General features: G+C 43.5%; 1 protein-coding gene across 2 annotated transcripts in view; it reads left to right on the forward strand.

Annotated features, from left to right (window-relative positions):
• The window catches only part of LOC146180527 (uncharacterized), a 52,297-nt gene continuing 29,257 nt past the window's right edge, over window positions 1-23,040 (forward strand). Inside the window, exons 1-4 of one of the 2 annotated variants that reach the window (XM_084577800.1) lie at window positions 1-149; window positions 277-336; window positions 7,542-7,596; window positions 15,621-15,841. In XM_084577800.1, the coding sequence (XP_084433926.1) occupies window positions 88-149; window positions 277-336; window positions 7,542-7,596; window positions 15,621-15,755 (312 nt within the window). In that variant the 5' untranslated portion in view covers window positions 1-87 and the 3' untranslated portion in view covers window positions 15,756-15,841. Of the gene's footprint in view, window positions 150-276; window positions 337-7,541; window positions 7,597-15,620; window positions 15,842-23,040 lie in introns of those variants that run through there. The other variant, XM_084577801.1, reaches the window with a different exon arrangement.

Below are 23,040 nucleotides of genomic sequence, written 5' to 3' on the forward strand. Positions count from 1 at the left end.
ACCCCCCTCTGTGGCACGCAGAGCTCTACATGTGTGAGAATCCCTCTACCCCTTGTTGCCAGCCTTATCTGCGAGAAAACGCTTGACATGATTACTACGAGAGCAGGAGTTATTTGCATTGTTTTCGGACTCCTTTTTGACATCTACCAGTAAGAATATTCTTACTATGTGACAATATATTTGAACGCAGATTTTCATCTCGAATATTTAGCGCCAATATAACTGGCAGGGAGTATAATTTGTAGCTCATATATGTGCCTTTTCTTTATTTTTCAGATGTGGTGTTCCTTCAGATAACTCTCCATCGAAAGGAACAGGACTGTCGAAGCCTGGAAAGTAAGGAACAATGCAGGCTGCGCACGCCTTCCCTCTGATTACTACCGTTTCTGGACTTGTGTAGATACTTCGGTAAACTGCGACCCACGAGATTCGCACCGAATGGAAGCGCTTGGTTCAGCTAGCGCCTTTGGCTTTTAGTTTAAAATTTCTCGACAAAGCCCAACACAGTGATACAGTCGCTATAATTTATAGTTTTAGTTCACATCAGAGAATATATCTGAAGGAAAATTGAAGAATAAAAGGACCAGTATAATGGTATGTATGGCGAAACTTTGACGAGCAGAAAGAACGCAATCCTTATATCTGCTTTATTTTGCATCATTCAAACACTTTTACTGGACATTTATTCAGCCTCAGTTCTGCATTATATAAGAAAGTTTGAGATTTCGTTTTACTAATATCACAGACTGCGCCGTTTAGTCTTTTAATGGTTCCGCCAGCTTAAGTTTCAACATAAGCCTTGGTTTTACTCTAGAAATATTGTACTCCCAGGGAGTGGAATGAAGTAAACAAAATTCGGTTTTGCTTCTTTCATGTTAAAGAACTTCAGGTGGTCAAATTTTCAGAGACTACCCCTCCCCCCCCCCCCCCCCTCACTGTGGCGTCTTGCATAGGCTGAGTCGCGTTGTAACGTTAAACCCGACAAACCAAACCAAACTAACTGGTCGTAAATTATGTGACCGTTTTGGGCTCATAACACAGACATTCATGCTTTGTATTCATCCCGGTATTGTGGTTTAAAGCAGAATAACGGAGTAAGACATTTTAAAGCAAAAGATTCAGTATAAATGAAAGTAATCGTCTTCGACAACACCACTTCGTCGTTAACGCATATTCTCCTAAACCAATATGGACTAATATGTACTTGCACAATTCAATGTACAAGCTTCTAAGACAAGCCGTTCTTGTTAGCGTTGATCTGCATAATTCTGCAGGGTAATTGGGTCGGCGTATTTTTCATATCATTCCGGATTTTCTATACGGGCGGAAAAACTCACATCCGTTTTGCAGTTTGGAATGAAAGGAGGATGAACCGTCAAATTCTGATTTATTCCTATATTACTTCATAAAGTCGGGAGTGAAACAAGAAAAGACATGTGTTTGTCATACTGGAGTCTACGAAGTAAATTTCAAACTGTGTATTTCATTACCGCGCACACAGATACCGCGCGTCAAAGAGAAAATTTCGAGTTCTATCTCCAATCGAGAGGTCATCGTTTTAAATGTGTTCGTCATAATAACTGGTGCCCACCTGCTAACGCAGTGATTATGGACCTATTGTAGGGGGTGCGAGAGGGTCTCGTCTTGCTCTTGATGATGAGGGGGCATACATAATCAGATGATACATAAGGACAACCAACCACCCTAAAATATAAGATATGTAGGAATATTACCCACGAGGGGGGTTACGTATGTGGCAAGATGCATTGTTATTGTGACTGATGCGGCTGTGTTTTTTACAATACCGTGACTAGCTTGCGATAGTAGAATACGTCTCGGGGGTAAGGTGTTTCCAGAAAGATGGTGTCGTGAAAATTGCATAATACTGACAATGACGGTGTGAGAAGGTTGACTGAAAGTCAAAAATAAGGAAGCGGAGGCGATGACAAAGAGTGTGCACAGTCTGCAAACTTTCGTTAGGTAATTGAAGATCTCAAACAGTAGACAATCTACGGGGAAGAGACAAGAACCTACTAACAAATACTGTATTCTTCATTGCAACGACGCAATATGCACCTGACGTCACACTTGTGAACACAGGCTGGAACGACATGTCATGTGGCCCGTCTTAACGTCGTCAGAGAGCAAAGAGATGAGGGAATACATATATTCTGGTTGGCTGACAAGGCTATTTGCTTCCCGAATGTAGAATTCGTATAATTTATTAAAGATACCCTTCTCTGAATCGAATATTGCATGCGATGTTGCTTCTTATTAGGAGTGTTGCTTAGTGTCTTTTCCGACAGTGCTATATTCTGTCATTGAGAAAAACATAAGAGCGGGTAAATTTGTACTGTGTATTTTCAATATTTGTTTCAATTTGTTTTTTGTGCACAAACTACCCACCTATCTCGCAATGCGGCTAGCAATGTAAAAGAGTAAAAAAAATGGTAAAGATCGAAATACCCTCAATTAATACTATAAAGGGATATTACACATAAAGTTTCATGGTGCCCTGGCTTTGTTAATTTTACCGCCACTCCTCCTTCTGAGGGCTTATACTTTCGAGAATAGGGTAAAAGGCATCCGAGATGAACGTCAGGTGTTCTATTATCATGAGGCAGGATACAAATGGCCGCAGGATTAGGAAAAAGTTGAGCGGTAGGAAATTCACAACCTCATTTGTCGTCACACGCATTTCTTGATTGCTAGTATACTAGAACCCTACAAAGGGCTGAGACATTGTGGAACGGCTTACCCTGTATATTATACTACTTGGCGCAGCTCCCCCGTTTTCATTTCTCTGTATGTACCAAAACTATGCTATAAAATTGAGGTGGAAAAGTTTTGCGCCTTAGCAACATTCTACCGTGCGCAGATTGCTATAATCTTTTTTTTTGCCTTCCAAACAGTAATAATTGCCAATCTAGTGAAGGAGGTTAGTATTGTGAATACTGAAGATCAGACATGAAAAATAAAAGAAATGTGCGGCGATATATAAATTCTGGTTCGCCGAAAAGCACTCTCTGCTCCCCAGCGCATGATTCCCTAAATGTATTAATGGTGTTCTGCGAATTGAACATTATATATGATGTTCCATCTGACTACTAGAGTTGCTTAGTTTCCTTTCCGGTAATGCAATTTTTTTTTTCAAAATGACGGAATAAGCAGGTAAACATAATTGTCTTTTTAATTATTTGTTTTTGTATTTTATGCACAAACTATCCACCTATCTCTTCAATGTGGCTAGAAATTTAAAACAGTAAATAAAATAGTAAACATCCATCTATCCTAAGTACTAATATATACGAATATTACACACGAGACGGAGTTGCGCCTGACAAAACATTGTTATTGTGACTGATGCGGCGATATTTCATAAGACTGCCGTGACTATCTTGTGATAATTGCATTCATCTTGGGAGTAAGCGATTCCAGACAGATGCGACTGGAAAAGGTCCATAATAGTTATAATATGATTATTTAAGGAGGTTTAATGTAAGCCACAAATAACGGAGCGGTAGCGATTACGGAGCGTTTCCGCAATCTGTCAACTTTCGTTATATAACTGATGAGCGCACACAGTACACAATTCACGGAAAAGAGACAAGGACAGTTGTTACTAACACCTACATTATATTCCCTAGCAATGACAGGCATATAACCCTCAAGCCAGACTTTCGAAAACAGGCTGAAACGATATGTAATCTTGTACAAGTTAACGTTGCGAGCAGAGCAACTTCTATTATGCTTCATACAGAGAAATGAAAGTATCGGTAATGAAGTCTTCAGCCTTTTTCCTGCTATGAAAGGCTTCGAGTGCCAATAGCGCACGTTCATTTTTGCTTCTACCAGTCAGCGACGTCTTATCCAATTGTGCTACACATTCGAAAGCAAGCATATGAAAGACGAGATGGACACGTTTGTCATCTTTCTTCTTCAGATTTAGCGCGTACTATCTGAGTCGTTCATTCATTCAGCGGCCAGTCTGCCCGACGTACGTCTTCCCACAGGAACCCAGCATGGTGGTGATGTGGTTAGGGCACACGAGTACTGTGGCCAATGATGCTAGATGGAATCCTGAACTCGGCGGCCGCTTTTCGATTGTGGCTACAAGCAAGGAGCCCGTGTGCTGTGCGTTGTCAGTACACGTTGAAGAACTCCAGGTGGTCGAAATTTCCCGAGCGTCTCTCATAGCCTTAGCCGCTTTGGAACGGTAAACCCCATTAACCAATATAAATGTTCCCACAGGAATGTGGGATAGCATACACCACTCCGATGGCGCATGGAACGTTGGTAGTCCCTTGCCTTGTGTACGCCTTCCATCATCGCATCTGCGGGAGCAACGCTTAGCTTGTCCAAATCAAAATACTCCACAGGGACAGAATGCTTGTTTGTTTGCTGTTCCTTAAGAAGTGAAACCTTATAAAATAAGGTACCACTATTAGGCTGAACATTTTGCGCTCGACCGCAAACCTCTAACTTGGCGTTCTGGTTCTACGCTTCAGAATCAGGCCCCCGAAAACAGCTGTTAAGAGCGTCAAAGGGAAACCAGCTGCCATAAGCCGGCACCGGTACAAGTCTGTGAGGGCCGACTACGTGTATGAAGACGCTATTCCTACTATTTTGAGTACTACTTTTGAGTGTAAAGACTTTAGCGGGAAAAGTTCTTTGTCTGCACGTAGTTGGTATTCGCATAAACTTGGCGTTCCGAGACCTGGAGCTTATGTCCAAAAACTAAAACGTATTCCAGTGAGGTATCTGGAGGGCAAAATGTAGGCCTTCTCCGTGCTGCCTAAAATCTTTCGAACCAACAATAATTGATCCTGGTAGAAAGAGTAAGAGTTGAAAACCAAAAAAGGTCAACGTGCTTAACTTTGTTTTACATTTGGCTTTTAAAAAAAAATTATAAGGTCCGGTGAATGTAAGCTAAAATATATCGCAAAGGACTTGAGCAACACTAGATCCAGTACATATGTCATTTCATTGCAAAAAAAAAAACGGCTTGTCACAAAAGACGGTAAAAGTCATCTGGAGGTCATATTCCAGAATATTTATAAAGGTCCGTACAATACGTCCGGCAGAATTCTGGAATTCAATGACAGCATTCTCCAACTTCAAGTGTACTGAACACCATCACAAGCAAAGAGCAAAGAAGCATTCATTCCCCCAGGGTTTCGCTGCCCCGAATAAGATTTTTAAGCTTTGCTCCAGCGCATACGATGATGGAAGGCTTTTTACCACATTATGCACAGCGCTACCTACGTTCCACTACCCGCCGGTGTGGTGTATACTATCCTACGTTTTCTGTGGAAATCTTGCGTCGGGCGTACTGGCCACTTTATGAATAAATCACTCAGTAAGCATGCGCTACATGCTAAGAAGAAAGATGACAGAGTTGTTTATCTCGGGTCTCTGATTCTTGCTTGAAAATATACACCGCGATATTTATAAGGCGTTCATTTCAGACAGAAGCAAAAGCAAAACTTAAAGCATTACATATCAATAAAGAACCTAAAGACTGAAGTAGTGATAATTACGTATCGCGGTACGAAGCAGAATATAAGTTTCTGTGCTCGCCACGTTGTTACCTTGGACCAGAGGATATGTTTTGTCTTCTGCTTTCTAAATTGTGACCTGAAGTGTACATGCATTGTTGCTATGAAAAGCAAAGTAGGGGTTAGTAGCACCGGTCCTCCTTGTCTCTTCTCCGTGAATTGTCTACTATTTGCGCTCATGAATGACCTTAGACAAGTCATGAACCAACTAGGGCGAACAGAAAGTTTATTGCCATCAGTCAACGCTGCAACGTTTTTCCGTTTACCATAAAAAAATGCCGAGAAAAGAACGCGTTAACGCCGCAGCGTGGTAGGAAAGGAAAAGAAAAAGAGACATATTCTGTATTGAAAGAGGTTTTTGTGGGTGAGCTGAAGGCATGACTCTAGCATAGGTAACTACACCTAAAAATATTCGCTGCAGTAGACACCCTCTTTTCCGTTTGACATGCAGAAGTGATGAAAAGTAAGGCTTATTGTACCCGTGAAATTCATCTGTACAATAAATAGCGATATAACGCCTATATCTTATGCCGTCTCTATGTTTATCCGTCCGTAATCTCTGGGCGTTTTCATCACACAGTAAACTTGAAGAGGATATTGGGAAAGTAGCGTTTTCACTGAAGAAAGCAGCACCATACTACACCGTTTGGATAGAGGATATCATTTCTGTGTTTATGTATGACGCACATTACAACATTTTTGTCAATAGCCTCAAGTCATTTAACTGGACCAGCCGGTATCCTTTCATTGTACCAAAGATCTTGTCTGTGTCATTATTCTTGCTATCTCATATATTTCTGACCTTTCCAATTATGTTTCCTCCAAACGTAAGCAGATGGGATATCGGACTTTAAAGTGGGAGATTTAAAGATGTCCGCCAAAGTTAAATGATCTCCTCTTGACCAACCAGACTTGTGCGTTGCCTGGTGGTGTCATAGAGAAGAAACAGTGAGTTAACACTTTCAGGCATTAAACACAAAATGGACGAAACTTCTTACTTCTTAAGTGTTACATTATGCTAGGCATTGGTAGTTTCACCACCATGCAATAGGTCGATATTTTTATATAATTCATAGTCATATAATGCAGCAGTCATTGCAAAGACCTTGAAGAGAGATTTCATCTTCTATAGATATGTTTAGCAGTGGTACCTTATAAATAGCAGTTTTCTCAAATTCCGAGGAATGGACATCGTTGCATCGCAGTTCAAACATTTTACATTTAATCGCCAGCATCAGCCTGACACCGAGGAAAAGAATTAAGAAATAGCTTCCTTCTTTGGTATCATCATTAATGTCTCTTACCTGTTGGGGAGCTCTGTGGTCATACTCCTTCAAATTACACAAGTGTTATACTATTGAACTTTACACTAAAAAGCACACGTCGCGCTTTAAAAAGACTTATTGGATTGCCATGTGTCAACCACATTTATGAGAATGGTTTTGCTGCAAGCATTCAGACTGAACAGCTGTCTGCGATGATAGAGTGCATGGAGATACAACAGGTATTTTGATGAAGGGCGCGTCGCTCAGTGACTCGCTGTGCTTTCGAATAGTGATATGCATTCACCGACTTCTTCAGCTGCCTGCTAATAATTGGGATTGTCTTGTTTTCGGCTAATGGGCACTAGATAACAGATCTTTTTTGATAAATTGGTGCTGCGTTTTGGAGACGCAATGTTGAAAGCTTTTCCGAGCAATCACACTGAAGGTTTCTGGGACGGCATATTTTTTCACGCCCAAGGGGAGGACGTGGAAAGAGACCCTTGCGTACATAGCGGAAGTGTCGTTTTTCGTCACCCTTATCCCTCAACCCTCATCAGGAGTACCATGCTAGGTTCATCACCAGGCAGACATCACCTGTTGCCATGAAAATATTAATTCTCTTTTCGAGAATCTGTCTGTGCTCAGACTTCCTCTAATATAAAGGAGAGATGATTTTAAATATCTTGTGTCTAATCAGCATTCCTCATTACTTTTTCAGACCCTCTGTGCCCGTTGTATATAACCCAAACAGACCTACCGCTTGCGCAGCAAGGGTAAGTCTTTGCAATAATCCTTCGGAGATGAGAGAAGCTATCTGAGAGGGCACATCAACATAGTATCAACGTGTATTCAGCAAGTTGGGGAAAAGCAAATCAATCATGGTTTTACATTGAGCAGCACTCTTTCGTGGTGCAGTCATACATTAGACACCTGGAGTTGCTGATTAAGAATATGAGGATTATCAAGCGGATTGTCAACCTCGAGAATAGGGTAAAAGGCACCGCAGGTGAATTTCAGGTATACGATTATCGCGATGCAGGATTCAAAAGACCGCAGAAATGGACCAAGCGTAAGCGGTCCATTTCTTTGTACGCATTTATTTTGGAAAGTGTACCAGTACACTATAAAGCGACAAGACATTGCAGAACGGCTTACCCTGCGGCATAATATATTACTTTGCGCAGCACCCACGTTTTGATTGATCTGTTATTTTGCCAACACTATGCTATAAATTGAACGTGAAAATGTTTTTTGTCTTGGAAGTGTTTTTCCGTGCTCAGGTCACTACGTATGTTTTTGTCTTGCAAACTGTAATAATTGGCAATCTACCGAAGGAAATTAAGACTGTGAAACACTGAAGATCAGAAATCAAAAGTAAGAGCGATTGAGGTGATACATAGGTTTTGGTTGGCCAAAAAGCACTAACTGCTCTCCAAGTACAGAATTTTCTAAATGTATCAAAGGTGCCCTTTTGTTAACCAAGTATTGTATATCATGTCCCTGTTCATGTAGAGTTGCTTTGTCCCTATTCCGAAAATGCTATACTGTTATTTAAATTAGAAGCAGAAGCTGGTAAACGTATATTGTCTGTTAACATTGTCGGTTTTTATAATTTATGCAAAAACTAACTTCCTATCTCGGCAATGCCTCTAGCAATGCAAAACATTAAATAAAATAAATTTGTCATTGCATATACAATGTCGAAGCAAACATGAGCAACAATTGCAATGAAAGAGGGGCTTTGATATTTCACATTCGTTGTAGTTAGCATGCATTTGTAATTGAATAATAATGATCTGAAATTCTTAAAATCTTCATCGGCTGAGTTGTTATAATTCGAAGGCAACAGAATTTTGCGTTACTTCAGTCTAGTCACATCTTTAGCCTAATTCGAGTCTGCAAGGAACGTGCCGCGCGAATCTTTGCATCTGGTGTTGTTTGGTTCCGAAAAAAGCGTCGATGTCTGTACTCAGCAGTGTTAGCAATTAGATTTTGTACTTTTCAAAAACTGATATATTCTCGTTCATGCACTCTCCATGCACTCTCTACGCGGCAACTTATGGGCTGCTCAGACCGTTTTATCCGATCAGATCAAAACTTTGTCTGCTCTCCGCCATCACTTCGTTTGGGTCAAATCCCATCGTTTCGAAGCACCCCTTACATCGTATAACGGCGCTAGTGAGCGCTTTTTGAAAGCATGTACTGTTCGGCGTGAGAGAGTATTGTTGGTCGCCCCTACGCGACAAGGCATGATGTCTTCGTATTATTGTTGGCGTGGTGGCTCAAGTGAATATTGGCCCCCTTCCTATCTCGTTTCCCAAATCCTAATCAGGAATTCAATTACAAGTCGCAAATAAACCTGAAGTAGAAACGGACTGCGAACACACTTTGACGGTCAATTCGATCATCTACCGTGTATAGCTTTTATTGCTTACTTAACCTTCCTCAACCACGGAACCGCATTTTGAAAAGACTTCAACGCAACGTCTATGTCATTTGCACACGTCTTTATACCAACGACTACTGCCGTGCTGTCACCGGCTTTGACCGGTTGCTCGAATATTATTTTTCCATACATCGTGCTCGAAATCATTGCATACCAATAATGCATGCTAGGAAATTTCCTGCGTTCACCCGAACCAATATTATTGCTTCTACAACTCGTCTGCTGCGATTTAGAGCTCATATTCGACTTTAGAATATTTCGCTCCTACTCTCGACTGCGCCTACCACAACTCCCGATGGTTCTCACGAAATCTGCTTGGGACCGGCCCTCTTGTTGTGATTACCACTACATTAATGAGATCACGCTTCCGAATCATTACCGGCTGTTACATATTGCGGAGCTGTCTTGATCACGTCATGGCGACGTCAGTATTAGTCTAATGTAAACTGCCATTTGTAAGCTGTGTAAGTGGTGACCGTTCCGCGTTATGTCTGGACGCCATACGCTGCCGCATCAGAGCTCTAATGAGACTTTAGGCGCATAACTGTGAATTAACGAACCTAATTAAAATACTTAATGCTGATATAAAATCACCTACTGAAACAGAGAAAGCACAAAATAATTTCAAGCTGAAGGACGAATGCAGCTATGACTCTCCATAGGCATATTGTCCGACAATTCTAAGTTTAGTCGCATTAGCATTTTTTACCAACAAGGTTTAAACGAATACGATGCCTTAGCATATCGTAGAGTGCGTATACAACACTCAGCCTATTAAGTCTCCTGCGACTACTAATACATAGGTGTACCCTTAGGAGATTGGTGCTTTATAGCGGTATATATTAAGCTACCCAAATAAAGGTTCACTACTGTTTTTGCATTCCTGCCTCTAGAGTACGGTGCTGGAGAAAGAAAATTAAAAGTAAAGTCATCACCATTTATCGTAATATGCTACTGTTTATTTTCGTATATCTACACCAGTTTGCTTGATTGTGTCATGATTGCGTCTGAAATGGTTACAACATATAAGTATGTTACGTTTTCTAATTCAGCCTGGCCTTGGATCAAGAGTTAACATTAAAAGGAGCGCCGTCCCGAATCCAAAACAACGTCAAAGTTATACCATACGTTTTAATGAATAGAAGAGTAGTTACATAGTGATGCACGTTAGATGGTTTATATTCGTAAGGTTACCACCAGGCAACAAGGAGTGTAGTAAGCTCTCGGTGCTATCGTCTCCCATTACTTCTGATAAACAGTGGAGGCAAGTTAACCTAAACGAAGAATTTCAGCTGTTCGGAAACTTTATAAAATAATATAAAGCGTTTTGTGTGTTGTGAGGTGTGATTTTGCACCTACATTGGGTGTAATGAAAGAGGGCGTGTCTACGTCTTAGCTATGTTCAAAGCAGCAAGTGGAGACAAGAGCAGAAACGGTGTAGTGGTTACGGAGCTCGACTACTGTTCCCAAGGAAGCGGGATCGAATCCCGGCCTCGGCGACAGCTTTTCGATGGAGGCGAAAGGCAAGGCGCCCGTGTGTTGTGCGATGTCAGTGCACGTTTAAGAACCCCAGGTGGTCTACATTTCCGGAGTCCTCCACTACGGCGTCCCTCATAGCCTGAGTCGCTTTGGGACGTTAAACCCCACAAACCAACCAACCAGCAAGGCCATATAAGAACGTTTGCATGCTAGTTATCTATCTGGCTTTATGCACGAATTCATTCAACCAGCTTTAGTGATCGTTAATTCCTCTCCTGCGGTAACTGGTGGACGGGTAGGGAAGACGACTTGATAGTCGGTTTTATCTGCGCGGTTTGGCAATTCATACAAGCAGAAATTCGGAGCACTAAGAAACATCAAAGCCAGCGCCAAACTTTTGGAATCGGCAACGAGAACTGTCCTTTAGCGCTCGAGGGAATTCAAGGTTATGGAGAACAGCGCAAAGTCAAAGGCTGCTTTAGTGTTTCAAGCATACCGGCAAAAGATTTACAAATCCCCCAAAAAATTCCCTCCTGACATAATGCTCAACTTCAACTTAACATTCAATATATTTTTACACCCTTACTACGAAGGATTGAAATAAATGCCTAATGTTTCGAACTGTGAACAACATTGGTTCTCTACTCCAGACAAATATTCCTTGAGAGCACAAAACAAACATTAGGAACAAACTTTTTCAGCGCATTAGGAGTTTAGAAAACCCTCACAAATGCATTTTTATTATCCGGATGGTGACTGATAAGTTTTGAAAACATATCTTGTTTGTTTCTTTAAAACAGTTTGACGGTTTTGCGCGAGCAGGAGAAAAGTTTCTGCGCCAATTATAATGCAAAAGCATTACTTCCTGTGACCAGGAGGAGCGCACTTCAGTGTCCCCACGTGCGGAAATGCAAAAACATTGCGGTCCATGAGTCGTACTTTTCAGCACAGCCAATCTTATCGCAATAAGACACCATTGCTTATGATTTCACCAAGTTTGTTCTTCACACAGTAGGTGTGCTCACTTCACAAGGTGGTTAGATATTTTTCATTCCTGATTTTCTCGCGCACCGCAAGCATGTTCCCATTTACATATAAACCTTAATATATCGACTTATGGCCTCAGAAATTTTCACACCTCGACTACGTTCGCAATATTTGCCATCTTCACGATAGTCGCAAAATGTTGACGCTCATAAAAACTAACATTCGATCAATAACGCAATAAAAATTGGTGGCAGATTCTATCAGTGCAAGAAACCCTGGAAAATTCTTGTTGCTGCACAAGATTGCAGTTTCAAAGGCTCTGCTGGTGCAAATAGAGTGTTTGATTCGCTTTTGACCAGCAGCAGTCGGGAAACCTTGTTGAGCAGCCTGGAACACCAGAGCGACAACTTCTGCTTCGTTTCACGCGGACAATTAAAGGGCAGCTGCATCACTTTTTAAAAAGAAAGAGTTCGGAATACAGATATACGGTTTACGACCCCCTTAACATGAATACGACGTTAAATTTAGTCATAAGTGACCGCAAACTACTTTTTAATCAGAAAAACGTGCACCAACGCCGTGGGGCGTTTTGAAAGTGGCGCTCTTGCCTGTGATTGGTCAAGCGCGCCGTGACGTCAATGACGGCGTGTTATTCAGTGGCAGCGGGCGGTCCAAGCGATTGTACATGCACGCACGTGCTTTTCTGTGGATGTATGCTGCTGAACATGCAACGATCACGCTGCTCAGGGGAATATGATAGTGAGCCGTACTTGTTCGAACCAGCGGCGGCTTCGGAGCAAGGTGACACTGGCGGCATCGGCGACATGACGAGAGAGGAGACAGCGCTAACCTTTTCCCGCATGGGAAATTCACACTGGTACGTACCGCTGCGCTGCTTTATGCGCCTGTGATCCGCTCTCAATTGAACATATCTGCGTTACTCGTGCCCTAAATCTCCTGCCAGACTCGAACAAAGCAGTGTCACGTCAATGCGCTTGATGTGACGATTGTAAACAAATGAACCCATCCAGACGAGCCGTCGCCCCAGTTTTGTTGCGTGAATTTAGTCATTTATATGTCAGCAAGAGCAGCAAAAGTCATGCTCTCAGCTTCCGCAACCTCGAGTACGTATACATTTTATTCTGGCGGGATTTAGCAAATTAACGCGGGAGCGCGGTATCGACGAGAAGTCAGGCCGCTACCTTGCTGCGCGCGCGTAATCCCATTTAGAACACCGGTAAAAATACCGAAACGCTAGGACAGCTATCGGCAGTCACGCGCTGCCATGTCGCGAGTTTAGCACACTTCATTTAGCTGCGCTTAACATCGTGACTTCGACCACAGACATCATGCTGCCCCGATTTCTCTTCTTAATTGGGATAGTCGAATTTCCCAGGAGCTCTCCAAGATCCTGAAAATAAGAAAATGGCCATAAGATATAAACATGACATAAGAAACTTAATTTAACAAAGCAGAGGCGAGTTTAGGATGTGCGTTCTCCTCTATGACATAGGTTTCTGACTTCCATTTTAAAAAGTTCATACTTGGCATGTGCAAGCAGAATCGGATCGCCAAGTGCAAAACGTATAGAGGTCCAAAACTGCTTGTTTTCCTGAACAAAACTTTTCATAAGCAAATAAGAGCTGCCTTTCCATTCGTCGATTCAGCAGTTTGATGACTCTTTCCGGATCGCACCGATACCGATAGCCTAATCATGAAAAAAAAAAAAAGTCCTACTCTCTCACAGTTTTCCAGCCGCGTCAGCGGGCGCCAATGCTGAATAGTTTTACTTTCACCTGTGCCTTCATCTGCCCGGCCACCCATGTGCCCCACAAAACAGAAGAGCAATATGATGTATTGGGCCTCTTACCTCGAGTTTTCTTCTTTTTGCGAAAGCAGCTCTTGGCGGCGGAGAGATGCTCTTGTGTGAGAAGACAGAAGGCACAGCACCGGTTTTCAATCGCGCAGATTTGATCGGTATCCCAAAAGATCCCATCAACGACAAGCTTTGGTGATAGTCACTGTCACGATTTTGTAGGCTTGAAATCCTTCCTTTTGACCGCGGAAACCCAAAGCACCGATAGCTTGCGCTCCTTTGGGAATTTATGAAACGCGACATCCTCTCGGCCGCCAGTGTTCGTGCAGCCATAGGCTGCGCAGAACAACGGCATGGTCGTTCTTTTCGTGAAGAACGGTGCAAGATGCACTGAAAAAGCTCGCGGTAATGTTCGCAAGAAGAAAACAAGAGCGAGACAAGAAAAAGGTTGCACTGCGTAGCCTGCAAGCGACAGGTGATGCACGGCCTGCTCTGGCAATAGAAGCGGAAGAGAGGTAGACGCCGTCCTTGACGTCACTACCGCCTGTCGTACTCCTGTCGTCTGCTACTGACATCCCCCCCCTCCAGCGCTGTGCACTGCGGAGAAGCCTGAACGGGGTAGCAACTTTAATCAATGATTACGTCACTGTTTCAAAAGCTAAAGCCAAAATATTTCGTATACTTAACATACAAACCCTGCAGATTCGACCCTCTGAAGCGCATCAAATTCTAAAACCGGTGCAGCTTCCCTTTAAGTTCAAGTGCTATTTATAAGCGATCATCCAAGGTAAAGCTTGCTGAGGCGGCGCTTTGTTTAGCAGGCTGTGTTTGTTGCGTATTTGGGTTTGCTCGGTACGGTGGCTCCGCAAGGGACAAAACGACAGAAGAGACGAAGAAAGCGGGCTGTTCCGACTAGCATCTACCGCCCCCAGGAGCCGAGCAGCCTAGCGATTAGCGGCGCATGCTTTTTCAATGGGCGTCATGTTGGACGCGGCACTAGCTTGAGAAAGCCTATACTACTACTGATACTACTGTTACTACTACTACTACTACTACTACTACTACTACCACTACTACTACTACTACTACTACTACTACTACTATTATTATTATTATTATTATCACTAGCTTGAGAAAGCCTATACTACTACTGCTACTACTGTTACTACTACTACTACTGCTACTACTACTACTACTATTATTATTATTATTATTACTACTAGTAGTAGTAGTAGTAGTAATAGTAGTAGCAGTAGCAGTAGTAGTAGTAGTAGTAGTAGTAGTAGTAGTAGTATAGAGCAAGACTCGTTTCACTAAGTTGACATTGAATTGTCTGTAGGTAACGGCCAAATTAACTGGCTAAATATTATCTTCCCAGTTTTAATTATTAATGATAATAATAATTGGTTCACAGGAATGGAAAGGCGCAGTATCTGTCACACTTGTGTCTGTGGACACCAATGGATGTGTCCACAGACACAAGTGTGACAGATACTGCGCCTTTCCCTTCCTGTGAACCAATCATTATTATTATAATTAAAACTGTGAAGGTAATATTTAGCCAGTTAATTCGGCTGTTAACTAGACAATTCAGTGCCGACTTCGTGAAACGAGTCTTCCTCTATAGTACTACTACTACTAATGATACTAATAATAATAATATTAATAATACTAATTAGCGGATAAATATTACTGTGTATTATTATTATTATTATTTAGTAGTAGTAGTAGTAGTAATAGTATCATAGGCTCTCTCAAGCTAGTGCCGCGTCCAACGTGACGCCCACTGAAAAAGCATGCGCCGCTAATCGCTAGGCTGCTCGGCTCCTGGGGGCGGTAGATGCTAGTCGGAACAGCCCGTTTTCTTCGTCTCTTCTGTTGCTTTGTCCCTTGCGGAGCCACCGTACCGAGCAAACCCAAATACGCGTGTTTGTTTCCGGTTTGTGCTTGATAGACAAGAGAGTAATTTCATGAGGGCCACTTCATTGGTGGCAGAATATATCATCAGTTGAAAGTATGTTACATTTTAGGTTCGTACCTAATTATTGTGCATTATATTTATTTTCCAGTGCCCGGAAGGAAGAGGGCTGTATGGCGGGCCTTGCGGACAAGATTGCACATGTCGCAGGCAGACGCGAGATGAGAACAGCCCCCTACACTGCGTATACACTCCCAATGGAGTAGTGCCACCGGGATATTATTAGCGACATCTGGAACATTTAGTCATCCAGATATTGGCTGTGAGATTGTGGGATGGAAGACGCACTAATAAAGGATTGGTATATAAAACAGAAACAAGTCGCCGCCGCCCCAATCTTTTTCTCTATGTGTTTGAAACTGTTTATTGGCATTTTGAGCATTTTCTTGGTATAAAATGTGTTATTTTACCTGCTGTGTTTATGGAAATAAGAAGTTCCCTAGGCTCAGGGGCGTCGTCGTTGATGATACTCAAGCCAAGATTAGTCACCACTTAAGCGGGTTTGGTGCAGATACACCTTACAAAGGCACAGGCTATGCAAAGGGCCCTGATAAGGCATATATCTAGGGGGACAATTCTTAGCAGAGCTCATTTTTAAGAGTTTAGGCAACGCCTGAGAAGGACATCAGTGTGTACGCGTTATTAGAACTGATGCAAGCAACGTATTAGAGGAGCATACGATTCACACATGACGCGTAGAAGCAGGAGCGTGAGCAAAACGAAGCCACCTTCGAACCACATGGACAGCGGCAATAGTGTTTTGCCACTTTATCGAAACTTATTTGAGACAATTACCCGCCTCAACCGGAGGCTCGTTTGCGGTGAAATCACGCACAAAGTTGTTAACCATATTTTTGCCAATTAAGCTTCATAATGGTTATTGCCTGGTTTAATCGCGCATGATGGGAAACTAGAATAGTCTGTGGAGACATTGCAGGAATGAAGGAAGACAATGCAGAATTTCTGGTGAAGACCAATAGTGGCGCCATTTCGCCAGCCATAAGCACTGCAAATTTATCCTGAGTGGTTCTTATTCGGGGTGCTTCCTGCCCTTTGCAATATAGGAAAATATTGCTAAAATCCTAATTGCGGGAATGGATAAAATTCTGGTCAAGCTGATGATTGTTAAAGGCTTTGCAAACAGTCATAACTAATAGGAAAATTCCGGACAGCTGACAGCAGAGTAAAATGAATGTCAATTATAAAGGAAAAGGAGACAGGATGCATATAAAACAAGTACTGATACATGGCTGAGGTCGTTAGGTACAATTTATGAGCAGTAGAGGCTCGTAACCGACCGCCAGTTTTTGCCGGTTCCCATGCGTGTGTGCGCCTTGGTGACATGCGCGCTTTCGTGCAGTTAGAGATGAGCACGTTGGAAATATGCGGCCTTCTCGATCAAAATTCTGCATATTTGCAACTAGTTTCACTCCTTGTCGATTGAATTTTGCGTCGCAGAGTTTGGCACTACAGCCAGGAAAGTGCTAAAAATAATGTGGCCCAAGCGAACACAGCCCGTGCATTATGCGACAAGTCAAACAGCCTCGTGGAGTTTCTGTACAGTACGCACGTCTTACAGCGACACTATATAGCGCGATATTTCACGCTTCTTAATAATTGATTCCTTCGTGACTTTTACTCCTTATTCTGTCTAGGTGGCTAACAGAACGAAACTGGGAGTGAGAAGTGCTCTACCATATTTAACAGCACAGTTGCCCGATCGATTAGGGCGCTCAATACAAGAATGCTTAAAACAAAACGCTCCAAGCAATTGAAGACTCAGATAAATGTGGCTAGATTGCTTCAGTGAGCATGATATTGTCTACAAAACCCACATAGTTCTGTTTGGGTGCTTAGCACAAATTTTTATTTAGAGAAATGCTCCAAGTGCAACTCCACCAAGTGTCGTATACCCAGTGACAAGCTTGGGCAGAGCCAAGTGGTATCAGTTACCACCAAACGCAGGCGTCAGTTAAACCCAGAAGTGAGTGAGTGAGTGATTGAGTGAGTGAGTGAGTGAGTGAGTGAGTGAGTGAGTGAGTGAGTGAGTGAGTGAGCAAGCGAGCGAGTGAGTGAGTGAGTGAGTGAGTGAGTGAGCAAGCGAGTGAGCGAGTGAGTGAGTGAGTGAGCAAGCGAGTGAGTGAGTGAGTAGTGAGTAAATTTTACTAAATGCTTGGGGATACTCAGAAGCGATTTTTTACTGCGTAGCAATACTAGCTGCAATTATGAATTTCGATTACTCTCTCTCTCGTTTAGTGAATATTTAGTAGAGAAAGGAAAGTGGGCGACGTGCGCGTCGCGCTGCTCACCATTGAGGATGCGGAGCGGCCATACAACTTCTGCAGAAGTGAGCAAAACTTCAGCTCTCACTCTCTGTTCGCATTTTCTTGAACTTGAAGAAGAGAAAGAGAAGGTACCGACGCCCGCTTTACGCGACGCATCAGGGGGCGAATCGGCCGCACAGATGCACCCAGTGAGAGAGTGCGGCGTGCCACAGTTGCGAACGTCGTTGTCGTCACCAAGCAGCGTTGTAGTGTACAAGCGTATGTTACTCCGGACTTGGCAGTCGTGTGTCGCTCGCGCGTCCTCTACTTAGGCATATCTCCCCTCGAATCAGTTACTCCTCAGCCTTCACCGACGATAGTCGTGTACGCGCGGTGCTCTCTGGAACTCGACTCCGTGACAATCGCCGGGTCGTGAAGCAGCTTGTGCTTACCTCCGAGCCTTAACGGTCGCTCACCTTCAAGCGCATTTTCCTGCTCTTGGATTACATTTCTTCCTCCTAAAGACCTTATTTCACTGCTCGGAATGTAATGATGGCGAAACTCTGGAGCATCTTCTTTGCTCATGCCCCACATTCTCCTCAAATCTCTTTCTCTACCAATATAATCCCACCCCAGACCTTTCGGGAGCAGAGCAGTGTATTCTAGAGATATGCACCACAAATTCTGCCTATTGTGAGCCTTCCAAGGATCTTTTTTTTTCATGTGTACATACCATCGTCATCATCCGGCGGCGTCACCGGTGGCACGCGCCTCGGTTGTTCAGCGGAATAAAAGCCAGACACGGCATACCTTGCCTTGCCGTCTCGACCTGGCCTTCTTCCACACTATTCTCATTCTAATAAGAACCACTGAAAATGGGTAAGGAAAGCTGGGGACGAGACTGTGCCGCGCGTTTGCTTCGCGTCGCAATGTCTGATGCCAGGCCATCTGGTACTAGGGCGCAGGTTATCCGCGACTGAAGGAAGAAGGAAAGGAAAATGCACTGCAAAGTCACAGGATAATAACGGCACAGGGAACCGCAACTAACATGAAAAAATATTAATAAAAAAATAAAAAAAAATTTTTGAGAACAAATTCAAGCAACAAGTGATAAGGAGGAAATGTGTTTAGAGGAACGTGTAAAGTTATGCTATTGCGGAAGGGAATAGAGTGTACATGCGTTGTGAATAACTGTACAATTAACGCTATGTGGAATTGTTTTCCTGAATAGTTCTGATGCAGAGGGTATATACCCAAGAGATTCTAACGTTCCCTTAGATATATTTGTTCCTGCTGGTTCCAATATTCTAAATTTATGAATTAGATATGCCTCTCTATATTTTCTGTCCCTTGCAGATTTAAAGCCTGACTGGAGAATATATATTGCCATCTGACGGTTTGAGGCAGCGCGTGAAAGACGAAAAAGTTGCAGACTCTCGCGCGCTTCGGCTAGCTAGGACATAGATAGATAGATGTATTTATTGAAAGGAAAGGGCAGAGAGGTTGGCCGGAATAATTCAAATCTGGCCTGCTACTCTGCACTGGGGAAGGGGAAGGAGAGAATAAAGAATGTCATGATGGGTGACGATGTGGGAGAATGCATATGAAAAACATATACAGACACAGTAGCTTGTTTTACAAGCGCGAATCAAGTCCGCTGGCGTACAAAAAAAGAAACGCAAAGGGCTCGCACTGCCTGGACACCTTTCCCCTTGTCCTGGCTAGCTAGGACGGCGGACTCTTGAGCCTGTGTCTTTGTGTTACCGTTTCCCGTGAACCCCTGTCTTGACTGTGTGTCTCTACCCTTGTTGCCGATTCCCATAAATCCCTGTCTTCGTGACAATGTGATTTAATTTCTTCGAACCTATGGTCTTTCTGACTGAAATTCTGGGAAATTGCTTTCGGGAGGTTGTTGCCTGCGTCTGCCCGATGTCCATTAAGCCGCATGTTCATTGGTTGCCCTGTCTCTCCGATGTACTGTTTATGACAGAAGGAGCAATCAGAAGGTAGATAGCGTTTGAATATGTGCCTGATTTTATGTGAAACGTGAAATCGCTTGCGTTAATTTTAACCGTGGTGTCTTTTTGTATATGACTACACGTCTTACATCTAGGTCGAGAGCAAGGGTGTGGTTTTGTTGGATGCTTGTTGTCGAGTTTATAATGTACTAGAATATCTCTGAGGTTTGCGTTATGTTTGTATGTTACCCTTGGTGCCTCCGGAAATATTTTCTTGAGGCGTTCATTACACGTTAGCATGGAATGGTATTTCCGCAGAATATTGTTTATGTTTGTAAGGGCAATGGAGTATTGAAATGAGATAAGTGCATCTCTCGAGAAATTGGGGAAATCAACCTGGCTCACTGCTCGGCTAACATAACCTCGAGCTATACTGTGAGCCAACTCGTTTCCTTTGTTCCCCGAGTGTGCCGGCACCCACATTAATTCCACCTCTTTTTGGTTACAGTCTTTAAATCTTAAAATTCGCTCTGTCTCTTTGAAAATCATGCTCCTCGCAAAATTATTTATAGCAGATTTGAAGTCGCTAATTATGGTAACCGCTTTGGTGCTGACCATTGCCATGGCTATAGCCGCCTCCTCCGCTGTCCCTGAGTAGTTTATGTTCATTGAACCTGCCATTAATGTTTGACCCGAGTCGTTCACGCCCACAATAGCAAAAGAGTTGCCTCCTTTGTATTCCGCCTCATCTTCATAAACAATGTATTCAGAGCCTTCTAACGTTGCCTCAAGGGTCTTTGCTCTTGCTTTTCTCCTGCCTTAATGAAATACAGGGTGCATGTTTTTTGGTAGCGGTTTAATAGTGAGTGCGTTCCTGACTGCAGTCGGCAGTTTTACTTGTGCATTTCTTTCCGGGATTCTTTCTTGTAGTCCTAATTTACCCAGGAGTTTTCATCCCGTGGATGTGGTGGCGAGCCTCTTTAGCTGTGTTATGTGCCTCGCATAGTTCCATGGTGTTATTGTAGACCCCCAGTTTAAGAAGTCTTTCCGTAGGGGTGCAGTGGGGAAGCCCCAGTGCTGCTTTATATGGCTGCCTTATGATCGTTCCAATTTTGTTCTTTTCTGCCACCCATAGCTTGAGGTAGGGGATGGTGTACACTAATCTGCTTATCACAAAAGCTTGAACAATTCGGCAAAAATCTTTCTCTTTGACCCCGCGTCTTTTGTTGGCATTTAGCCTTATCAACCTGGTTGTCATGTTAATTGTTGACTTAAGTCGATTTATTATTTCTGCGTTCTTTCCATTTTCTTGTATTATCAGTCCTAAGACCCTGATTTTGTCCACTCTGGTTATCGGTGCGCCATTTAATTCCAACAAAATGTCTTCAGCGTTGATATTGCGTTTTTTTGTTCCTCGGATTACCAGAAGTTCCGATTTGCTTGGTGAGTAGTTCAGCCCTGCCCATTCAGCATATTCTTCAACAATGTCAATTGCTTGTTGAAGATTTTCTTCTGTGGCCCCATCGTTGCCTGTGCATATTCATACGTGACATCATCAGCATATAGCGTATGTTTCATCCCTTTCACAGTTTTCAGTAATGATGGGAGGTTCTTTAACGCTAGGTTGAAGAAGAAAGGGGAAAGAACTGAGCCCTGAGGGGTGCCCTCGTCTCCTAGCTTAATTGTTTCAGGCCTGATGTCTCCAAGGCTTATTTCTTCTGTTAGTTTGGTTAGAAAATCCCTAACGTAATCGTAAATCCTCTTGCCAGGGGCAATTTCCTCCAGATTATTTATCATATGGCTTCGTGTTTGACATTATCAAAGGCTTTCTCTAGATCAAGGCCAAGTAGAGTTTTGTGCCCCCTTTATTGGGCGCGTCAATTATGTCTGCTTTGAGTTGGATCCTTACATCCTGCGTGGACAGCTTGCTCCTAAAACCTAGCATTGTTTCGGAAAATACCTTCATTTCCTCTGCATACTCCTGAAGTCTGTTTAGTATTACATGCGCATCAGGTTCCCTAGGCCCGATGTTAGCGATATCGTCCTGAGGTTGCCTACTTCAAATTTCTTCGCAGGCTTCGGAATAAAGATCACTTTAGCATGTTTCCACTGTGAAGGTATCCTACCTCGTTTCCATATCCCGTTAAGAAAGTCTGTGAGTGCCGTAACTGATGCTAAATCTAGGTTTCTCAGAATTTTATTGCTGATCCCACCTGCTCCCGCTCCTGATGTGGTTCTTAGCTGCTTCATTGTTATCCATACCTCCGCTATTGATATGTCCCTATCTAGCTCAGTGTTCTGTGGTACTCAATATGGTGCAGATGAACCCTGTTTGCACGTGTTAAGGTATCTGCTCCTCAGTTCCTCTATGAGATCTTCAGCCGTGCCCTAGTATTTATGGACCAATCTTTTCAGCTGTCCTTGAGCAGCGGTCTTAATTTGTTCTGGATCTAGCAAGTGGCGAAGAAGTTGCCAGGTGTTTCTACACCCAAGGTTTTCATTCAATTCATCGCAAATCTGCCCCCAGTGTTGACTGTGAAGTTCGCTCGCGTATTATTCTATCTGTCGTTCAAGTGTAGATATTCTCTTATTTAGCCTTCTATTGCGCCTCTGCTTTTTCCATCTTTTCATAAAGCTCTCGTGGGCTCCCCACATGTGGGCCAACCTTGTGGGGATTCACAATCCCCTTCCTCCATTGTAACGCCCGCGCGTAATTAACACGCGTGATTACGCGCGCTGGCAGAGAGGTTGGCGGAGGAGAGGGCACGCTGGCCACCCCCCGCCGCCTCCCGGGACTGCGGCGACGCTGCCGCGGGCTTCCCTCTTTCCTGCCGGCGTAACCGGGAGACCTCCTCTCCCGTTCCGTGTCGAGGAGCGCGACTGTAGCAACTCGCTTGGGGTTCTTCGGCGAATGGGCGCGCACGCGCGCGGTTCATGATTTCTGCCGAGGAGACCACCGCCGTCACCGAGAATCGCACACTGACCGTAGGCACCGCAACGGGATGTGAGCGAGAAGCTGTGTGAGGTGAGCAGACACTTCCTCTCACCTACTTGACGCGCTTCCCTATTAGGTGGTTGTTATTTCACCCCCGTACGCGGCGTTCGCTCGCTACACGGTGGTTGTTCTTAATTGCTATTCTCTTGCCGTGTACTCGAGCAGTGCAATAAACTCTTGTTCGAGTACGCAACTCGGTGTTTGTCCCCTCTGGCCCGAACCCGCCGCAGTGGCGATTTCTCGCACCGCGGGTTGGGGGTCACAGCTCTGTCTGCTAGGGCTGGCACGTCGGGG

Source organism: Amblyomma maculatum, chromosome 8, assembly GCF_055883805.1.
Source record: "Amblyomma maculatum isolate TAMU_Amacu chromosome 8, ASM5588380v1, whole genome shotgun sequence".
In the NCBI taxonomy this organism is placed as follows: domain Eukaryota; kingdom Metazoa; phylum Arthropoda; class Arachnida; order Ixodida; family Ixodidae; genus Amblyomma; species Amblyomma maculatum.